This window comes from Pelecanus crispus, chromosome 18 (assembly GCF_030463565.1).
Source record: "Pelecanus crispus isolate bPelCri1 chromosome 18, bPelCri1.pri, whole genome shotgun sequence".
Classification (NCBI taxonomy): Eukaryota; Metazoa; Chordata; class Aves; order Pelecaniformes; family Pelecanidae; genus Pelecanus; species Pelecanus crispus.
Window position 1 is genome coordinate 8,607,014 of NC_134660.1, and position 10,088 is coordinate 8,617,101.

A 10,088-nucleotide genomic window follows, 5' to 3' on the forward strand; every position below is an offset into this window, starting at 1 on the left:
TCACAGGCACCCCACACTTGCAGGTCCTACCTGGGCACCAGCACAGACTCTCTGCCCACTTGATGCCCTTGCCCACACCTCCTACTCACTGGCTGGTCCAGCTTTAAGTTTGCTGGTGAATATACATGCACACCTAGTTTGGGGGAGATATAGACACTCCCCCCTGCCCTCAGCAGCAGCACAAGGCACAAGAGCTGTGGCCCATGGTCCTGCTCCAGCTGACAGTGCTATTTCATAGAATCATAGAATCATAGAATCATAGAATCATAGAACGCTTCGTGTTGGAAGGGACCTTTAGAGCTCACCCAGCCCAACCTCCCTGCAGTGAGCAGGGACAGCTTTAACCAGATCAGGTTGCTCAGAGCCCCATCCAACCTGACATTCAATGTTTCTAGGGATGGGGCCTCCACTACCTCTCTGGGCAACCTGTTCCAGTACTTCACCACCCTCATTGTAAAAAATTTCTTTCTTATGTCTAGTCTAAATCCATTCTTCTTTACTTTAAATCCATTATTCCTTGTCCTGTCACAACAGGCCTTGCTAAAAATGTCCCCATCTTTCCTGTAGGCCCCCTGTAAGTACTGAAAGGCCGCAATAAGGTCTCCTCGCAGCCTTCTCTTCTCCAGGCTGAACAACCCCATGTCTCTGATCCTGTCCTTGCAGGAGAGGTGCTCCAGCCCTCGGATCATTTTTGTGGCCCTGCTCTGGACCCGCTCCAACAGGTCCATGTCCTTCTTGTGCTGAGGACTCCAGAGCTGGACGCAGTACTCCAGGTGAGCTCTCACCAGAGCAGAGCAGAGGGGCAGAATCCCCTCCCTCAACCTGCTGGCCACGCTTCTTTTGATGCAGCCCAGGATATGGTTGGCTTTCTGGGTTGCAAGCGTACATTTTTGCCTCATGTCCAGCTTTTCATCCACCAGTACCCCCAAGGCCTTCTCGGCAGGGCTGCTCTCAATCCCTTCATCCCCCAGCCTGTATTGATATTGGGGGATGCCACGTCCCAGGTGCAGGACCTTGCACTTGGCCTTCTTGAACCTCATGAGGTTCTCACAGGCCCACCTCTCCAGCTTGTCCAGGTCCCTTTGGATGACATCTCATCCTCCTGGCGTGTCCACTGCAGCACGCAGCTTGGTGTCATCTGCAAACTTGCTGAGGGTGCACCCGATCCCACTGTCTATGTCACTGATGAAGATGTTAAACAGCACCGGTCCCAGTACGGACCCCTGAGGGACTCCACTTGTCACCAGTCTCCATGTGGACATCGAGCCATTGACCACGTCCCTCTGGATGCGACCATCCAGCCAATTCCTTATCCACCGAACAGTCCACCCATCAAATCCATATTTCCCCAATTTAGAGAGAAGGATGTTGTGGGGGACTGTGTATTTCCCTCACTCACCTCATTCACACCAGTCCCTTCAGTAACTGGTTTTGGGGACACATGCTGTTCTCACCCTAGTGGCTGTAGGCTGACACCCTACTGGCTCCAGTAGCCAAGTGTGACCAGAGGCCAAGGGTGCCCACACCCCCAGTCTACTTCAGTAGCTGGCACCAAATCTACTCACACTGATCCCCCCAGTAGCTAGTACTTGGTCCTTGCAACACATGTGTAGATCATGGTATAGAGCAAGAATAAGCAGAGTTATGAAAAGATTTAATAAGTCAGGGCAGACTGCAGTTATCAGGTGCAGAGCTCAGCCAGACCAGCAGTGACCAGGTCCAGTTTACACTCAGCCAGCCCCTTTTAGACCCCTCTTCTGTCTATTCCTGTCTTTGTTCCTCCTGGGTCCCCTTCACCTGAACATCCCTTCATCAGCTGGCACGGTCCCACTGACCCGTTCCAACATCCTCAACCCTCAGATTTGCATCCTTATTACTTGCAAAGTCCCAGTTGCCTGTAGTTTCTTGAGAGCTCATCAACTGGCAGTGTTTATTCCTGGTTATTGTCTTTTAGTGCTAATTGGTCAGGGTTTATGTGTCTGTATTTTTGACTCCCTCCCATTTATTACCATTCCAATTTGGCAAGGTCCTTAGTCAAAAACTCTGACTGAAAAATAAACATCCTCACACTCCATATGGATACCAAACAGCTATCCTATTAACATCTCTCAGTAATAGGCAATTGGTATCATGGTTCTCTCCACTGTAAGTCTCATGCTTTTGACAGTTCTCAGAAGCATGACTTTGGACCAAAATTTTATAACTGAGTTGGAATTTATTTCCAACTTATTTCCAATTTATTTCCAGGAATGTGACTGACCTAACATGCACCTGAATGACTTCATACGTCTGTGATATAAAATCCTGCCACTGGCTGTCCTTAAATGCTCCTTGGAAAATTTGTAGAAAATGTCATGACTTTCATGAGATTAATAATTTCACTGGTTCACATTTTATATTTCTACAGCTACAAGCATATCACAATATAACTTTCCTCAAGCTCTAGCTTTTGAACTCCAGGTTAAAGATAACCAAAAGAATAATTTCAGTAAAGTCATTCCTCTGAACTTCCTTGAAATGCACTTATTACTTCCTGGTGCTGAGGAAACTAACCTACTTTTTACCTGCTAAAGGTAGGTATTATGAATACCACCTCTACCCATGATCCTTCCTAAAGGCCTCTTAATTTTCTCAGAACAAAGAAACAGTGCTTTTAAGACTTCTTTGGAACAGTGTATTCATTCGCTTGCCTTCAGATATCTGAAATGGAGACACCTGTTTTTGAGGTATTTGTCTAGACTCTTTTTACGGTAAGCAGCAAGGTCTTTTACAGGGTGTTTAAGATCATCCTCAGGTAGATGAGACTAACCATGTCTTAAATGGAACTGTTTCTCCCCTTTGACTATAAAGGGAGGCTAAAGCAATTGGTCCAGATACGTACCTTTTTACTGTAGATACCTAAGTTAACACCTGATTATTCTCATCCTATTTTGTGGCACAGTTGATTTGGTCATAATGTTTTCCACGTTATTGTTATGACTGGTTTTTGGGAACCAGAGGAGATGGGGGAAGATAGAGAACATAAAAATCATTATTTCTGTTTTCTCGTCAAGAAGTCAGGGGCTTCTTGGAAAACTGATCAGAGACAATTTCATAGTTTTGATTGGCTAGATCCACCCTGAAAATGTAGTTTGTGGACCTTCAATTTTGACTAGTCCTCTAGACCTAACTGTCCTATGTTTCAGATCAAAATCCTCTTCAGGCCTTGGTTTTAACTACACAGAGCAGAGCCATAGAATAAAGTCACAACACTCAGGTAGGAAGAACAGATAGAGAAGGTCTAGTGGAATGTCCAAGTGGAAACCATTACAGAGCAGTGTCCCTCAAGGGTCCGTACTGGGACAAATACTATTCAATATCTTCATCAGCAATCGAGACAGTAGGATTGAGTGCACCCTCAGCAAGTTTGCAGATGACACCAAGCTGAGTGGTGCAACTGATTCGTTAGAGGGAAGGGATGCCATCCAGAGAGACCTTGACAGGCTGGAGGAGTAGTCCCCTTTGAACCTCATGAAGTTCAACAAGGCCAAGTGCAACATCCTACACCTGGGTCAGGGCAATCCCCACTACCAATACAGACTGGGGGATGAACAGATTGAGAGCAGTCCTGTGGAGAAGGGCTTGGGGATACAGTGACAAAACAAAGGGAAACGTTTTTAAACTGAAAGAGGGTAGATTTAGAAGGGACATAAGGAAGAAATTTTTTGTGATGAGGGTGGTGAGCCACTGGAACAGGTTGCCCAGAGAAGTTGTGGATGCCCCATCCTTAGAAGTGTTCAAAGTCAGGTTGGATGGGGCTTTGAACAACCTGATCTAGTAAAAGATGTCTCTGCTCATTGCAGGAGGGTTGGACTAGATGATCTTTAAAGGTCCCTTCTAACACAAACCATTCTATGATTCTATGATTCTATGATTCTATGGTTCTATGATTCTATTAGGATTCTGTGATCTTTGTCTCAATTTGCTCCAGGAAAGCATATTACCATGTATCCTGAAATAGCAGTCACTAATGGTAATTGGGAGGCCTGCAAAGTGGTCACTGAAATCTGTTGGGACAGCACTTTTTCAGTGAACAGATCCCTGGTCACTAAGAATAGATATGTTCCTATCCCCACCTAGGATGATCATGGTGGGAAGGAATGCAAACTGCTGGAGACTCCAAACTCAACTTAGAAAATAGCAGAAAGGCTTTTATACTATTTTTTTCCTGTGTAATAGCAATATTAACTTTGTAGGGAGAACCAATGGAGAGGGTTATTATTTTCTGTCTTCAAATGCAAAATGGAACAAGGCTACAATGGCAGAATATTCTTTTAGATCTTGCACAAAAGTTATGGGACTTTGCTGCTTTTTTTCAGTCTGGGAATCTTAACTGTCACACAACTGTCAGTGAACATCAGCTCCATACCTGCATACGTGTACCATAGACTGGCTGGCTTGTCTTTGCTGGATGCCAGTGACTCCCACAATGTTTCAGGTCTCCTGTTATGACACTAAATAATTGTATTCAGAGATGGTGTTCCCAGAAGTTTTTCCCACTTCAGTGTTGTTGCTATGTTCTTTCTTGTAAGGGGAGTGGCCACTAGCCAGTAAATGACCAACTACAAACCATGTTGATATTAGACCATCATGATCTAGGATGTATGTTTGGGAGTTCTAATGGCAGATGCATGACTTGCTCATTTTGCACAATCTGCTATGCAGATTGAGGTGCTTGTTCAGATACCTTTCTGAAGTTGTGGGAACATGAGTCTTATTCTATAAGTAAGGATCAGGGATACATATGGTTTAGCCCCCACCAGCAGCTAAGCACCACACAGCTGTTCACTCACCCCCTCCCCACCAAGTGGGATGGGGGAGAGAACTGGAAGGGTAAAAGTGGCAAGACTCATGGGTTGAGATAAAGACAGTTTAACAGGTAAACAAAAGATGCATGGGTAAGCAAAGCAAAATAAGGAATCCATTCTCTACTTTCCATCAACAGGGTGGTGTTTAGCCATCTCCAGAAAAGCAGGGCTTCATCACACATAACTGTTGCTTGGGAAGATAAACACCATAACTCTGAACATCCTCCCCCTTCCTCCTTCTTTTCCCCAGTTTTTATTGCTGAGTATGATGTCATATGTTATGGAATATCCCTTTGGTCAGTTGGGGTCAGCTGTCCCAGCTGTGTCCCCTCCCAACTCCTTCTGCACCCCCAGCCCGCAGACCAGTGTGAGGAAAACTCAATGCTGTGCAAGCACTGTTCAGCAATAACTAAAACATCCCTGTGTTATCAGCACTGTTTTCATCATAAATCAAAAACATAGCCCCATACAAGCAACTTTGATGAAATTTAACTCTATCCCAGCCAAAACTAGTACAGTACAGTAAGTGTATCATTCTCTTCTCACTCAGCTTTGTGTAAACCAAGTAAGCGTATGCTGAAGATAGTTGTCACAAGTCCTTTCCTTTTCCTCATTAATTTCCTATTTTTAATAGAGTTGCACTGCCATAGAATGTGCATAGCTGCATGAAGTTGGAAAATACATTTGGGGTGTCATGTTGGTAACATTTGGCACACAGGTCTAAGAAACTAAATGCAGAATGATATCTTTAAAATTAGTCACAATGTTTACCCTAACTATCCTTCCTCCCCCCGTTTTCCAGTCCAGACTTTGATATATAAATCACCGCTACTGATAAAAATTGAAAGTGTAAAAATGAGGGAAGAATTTACCCCTGCACTTAGCTTTTTATAAAGAATGGAATGCTTTTACCTTACCTTTAAATAGTCCTGATGAGGACAACAGAAACTGCACAAAACTGAATGTCAGCAAGCTTCTCCACTTTGGAATTTACCTCCTTTAAGTTTTACTGTCCTCTCTCAGGAAATGCGAACTCTGGACACGGGATTCCAAATTCTCATCTGCATTTCAGAAATCTACAAAAAATATTAGTCAATTAGTCAATATCCTTACCTCAATACCCCTCCAAATGCAGAAGAGGTGATGCCTATCTTCCACAGTCACAAGGAAAGCAATGTGCCGCTTAGGATGCTAACTGGCATGACATCATTTCAGTTGGACGTTAAGCATTGAAACAGACCCCAGTTAAACTCAGTTGAGCGTAAAACTGCATCCAGACTTGACTATCTCCTGACTCTGACAGGCATGTACTGCAGCTTTTCAGATAAATCATACAACGGAGAACTGCTTCCGCTGCTCCTCCTGACCCCTCCCCCACCCCACAGATCAGAACAGGGCCCAAATGATGAACTTAGAATTTTCTCAGTAGATGTTGGTTATTTGAATCAATACAGAAAAATTCCACTTGTAGTGTTGTGGTGATTTTGACCAAAGTGCAGGCAGAGACCAGAGCAATTTGTTCCAGAAATCTGGGGGTTATATTTGATTAAAAGTGGATTTGCTGACTGATATCCACACTGCCAGTGTTAAGACATCTCATTCACTCTGGATTTCTTTCACCTGGCCTTAGGACTGTCTTTGCCTGCTCTTATCTTTAGTCATCAACTGTAGAGTGACCTCTGCATTCTAGTCATCTCCTGTGAACACCAGAAAGTGATTTTGTAGGGAAGAATCACCTAATGTGATGCAGGTATCTTCTGCATGACAAGGTAAGTGACTGCTTGAAAATGCTGTATCTTTGTTTAATTAAACAGAACCATAGTATGATTCACCCAAATAAAGACAGAAACTATTATCCATAGAGATTAATTTCTGAACAATCTGAGTTGGCATGACGAGTTTCTCCCATGGAGGGGCCTGTCCCTTACCATTAATTAGAGAGCCAGTTAGACATGACCTATCCACATGTTCTCTCCTCCTGCAAAGCCTTGTTCCTGTGCCTAGTTTGTGTAGTTTATTTCCACAGCAAAATTTTATCCCTAAAGTTAGGTGGGATCAGCCCCAAGACCATGACTGGTTAAAAAAATAACAAATTAAAACAGGTACGCAAGTGCTCTATAGGTCTTTCTTTAGAATTAGTTCCAGGAGCTAACAGGAGAGGGGGTTTTGTCATACCTAAACAATGAGTAAAAAATAACTGTCTCCTACAATTGCAAGCGATCAATACCCAACAGATTATTTTCCACTGGGAAAATACTCAAGGTTTGTGATGCGGCTTTTCCAGAAATATTAACCACAGCCTTCTCCTAATGACAAATGAACTACCTTATTTTACCTCAGTCTTCATTCTCTTCTTCTGTATGTTATCGTTCTGCCACCTACACAGGGCTTCTCTTTAAGGGAGACTTACCTATCTACAGAGTCAATGGACTATTAGAATAGAAAATAAATTCCAAGACTTTTTTTATTTTTGAAAAGAAATGCTCCTCCTGAAGAGTGCCTGGGACAAAGGTAATTTCCTGGAGAGTGATCCACATTCTTTAGCACTTTCTTATTCTAATTATTAATAGGAAGGAGTTATAATATCTGGGGTTTTCTGTGTATGTGTGTGTTTGCACATATGTGTGCTTTGAGCCTCGCTTTTTCCTTATTAACTGAAAGTTATGTCTCCCATCCCATTCAAATTATGTCAATGAAATCAGAACAGCTATTTTAAACAGAAAGTCTTCCCTGTCCTCTTCAATGTATAAAAAAAACCTTCAAAAACATCTCTCTAGTGTTTGGATAAATTATGAGAGGAAAACTGCATGTGTACCATTCTGTAAAAAGTTAATTTCACAGAATCATGGAACAGTCAAGATTGGCAGGGATTTGTGGAGATCATCTGATAAAAATCCCCACTCAAAGCAGAGTCAGCTAGAGCACATTGCTCATGGCCATGTCCTGTCAGATTTTGAGTATCTCCAAAAGTGGAGACTCCACAGCCTCTCTGGGTAACCTACTCCAGTGCTTGACCAAACTCAACATAAAACAACAACAAACCAAACAAGAAAACCTTCACTTCTTTTTAAATGGAATTTCCTGTATTTCTATTTGTGCCTATTGCCTCCTGTCTGTTCACACTATGCTGAACTTGACCTAATCCTGAGTGGAGAAACAAAAGATAGCATGTGCTCTCGGTTTTACCTTTTTTTGTGGACTTGTACTAGTTTTGGTTTTATGCAGTGTGCAGGTGGGATAGAAGTGAAGACACACACTGATGATAGTAACCATGTGTGGTACTGTGTATACAGAGTGTATACAGGATTATCTGTTGTCAGTAGGTGATTCTTTTGTAGAATGAACCCCATCCACAGAATGATAGCAAGAGGAACTCATTGCCAGAAAAACTGCTTTATCAGCAGATTAATCATTTCCGTGTTCTAAGAGACCAGCCTTCTTTGCTTGGCAGCAGGTGTTAGGGTAGCAGATCTAAGCTGGCTAATGGGAGAAAAGTCCACTTCAAAGACTGGGGCAGTAGAGTACAATCCTCATCCTGAAAGGCAGGAGGAATAAAATATTCTGCCATCATACAGAAGACATATCTTCCTTCCCATTGACTGGAAGTGAAGTACACTCATTTGGAAAAGTTTTTCTTACTTATCAAAAGCTATGTGAAGGGAACCACCTTCCCTCCCTCTTCTAAACATCTTTAGTACTAAAAATACTGAAACACGTCAGTAAAATATCACTTCCTCTTTTGGGATCTTGTCCTATTACAAAGCAATATATATAAATATTTAATTTCCTATTTTGTATTTCTCTAGATTAACTAGAAAATGGATATGTAATGATTTCTGCATTTAAAAAGAAACCTGAGGGACATGACCAGCTGGAACCACACAGTGGTGACCTATTTCCAATTTTTACCTTTCTCCAGCATTCCAGAGATCCAAGGCTTTCTCTTTTGTCTGGTATTGCTTATGTACCTCAGTACTTTGGTTGGAAACATCCCCATCATTATGATCACTATGGTAGATGCTGCCCTTCACTCCCCCATATGTTTTTTCCTCAAGAACTTGTCCTTCCTGGAGATTGGCTACACTACATCCACAGTCCCCAAGATGGCGGTGAATGTCCTCACAAAAAGGAAAGGCATATCCTTTCTGGGTTGTGCCACACAGACGTATGCCTTCTCCCTCTTAGGGGTCACAGAATGTTGTCTGCTGTCTGCCATGGCCTATGTTTGCTATGTGACTGTATGCCATGCCCTGTGCTATGCAACCATGATGAGCTGGAATAAGTGCTTCCTGCTATCAGTTGTATCTTGGCTTATTGGGGTCTTGGTGACCTTAGGGCAGACAGCTTTCATCTTTAGCCTTCCATATTGTGGGCCCAACAGGATCAGTCACTTCTTCTGTGATCTGCTGCATCTGCTGAAGTTGGCTTGTGTGGACACCTACAAGAATGAAATCACCACCTACATAATAGCTGTCCTCTTCATCATGGTCCCCTTCTTACTCACCGTTGTGTCATATGTCCAGGTACTCCACAGCATCTTCAAGATGCCATCCGCTGCGGGCAGGAGAAAAACGTTGTCTACCTGCTCGTCTCCTCTGGTCATGGTCACTCTGTTTTACGGATCTGCCCTTGTCACCTACTTGAGACCCAAAGCGTTTTATTCAAGCAGCTGTAACAAACTGCTTTGTCTTACACACTGATATCTCTAATGATGAACCCTTTGATTTACAGCTTGAGGAATAAAGAGGTGAAAAAAGCCTTGAAAAGACTGGTAGCTAAAAATATAAATATGTGACATGTTTATGAACTATATTAGATTAAATCTAGCAGTAGCTTTGGTATTGTGTGCATTACTGCAAGGTGTCGTGGTTTAGCCCCAGCCAGCAACTAAGCACCACGCAGCCGCTCACTCACTCCCCCTGCCCCGATGGGATGGGGGAGAGAACCAGAGGAGTAAGAGTGAGAAACACTCCTGGGGTGAGATAAGAACAGTTTAATAATTGAAATAAAGTAAAATAGTAATGATAATAGTAACAATATAATAATAATAATAATAATAACAACAATATACAAAGCAAGTGATGCACAATGCAATAGCTCACCACCTGCCGACCGATACCCAGACAGTTCCCGAGCAACAATCGCTGCTCCCCAGCCAACCCCCCCCAGTTTATATACTGCCCATGACGTCATATGGTATGGAATAGCCCTTTGGCCAGTTGGGATCAACTATTCTGGCTG

The 10,088-nt window shown here is 43.0% G+C and overlaps 1 protein-coding gene across 1 annotated transcript; it reads left to right on the top strand.

Annotated features, from left to right (window-relative positions):
• The first annotated feature begins 8,710 nt into the window (after window positions 1–8,710).
• LOC104038079 (olfactory receptor 10C1-like) lies at window positions 8,711–9,642 on the top strand. Its single transcript, XM_009492336.2, is given in 2 exon segments — window positions 8,711–9,527; window positions 9,530–9,642. Coding segments are annotated over 2 exon segments (930 nt in total).
• The last annotated feature ends 446 nt before the right edge of the window (window positions 9,643–10,088 follow it).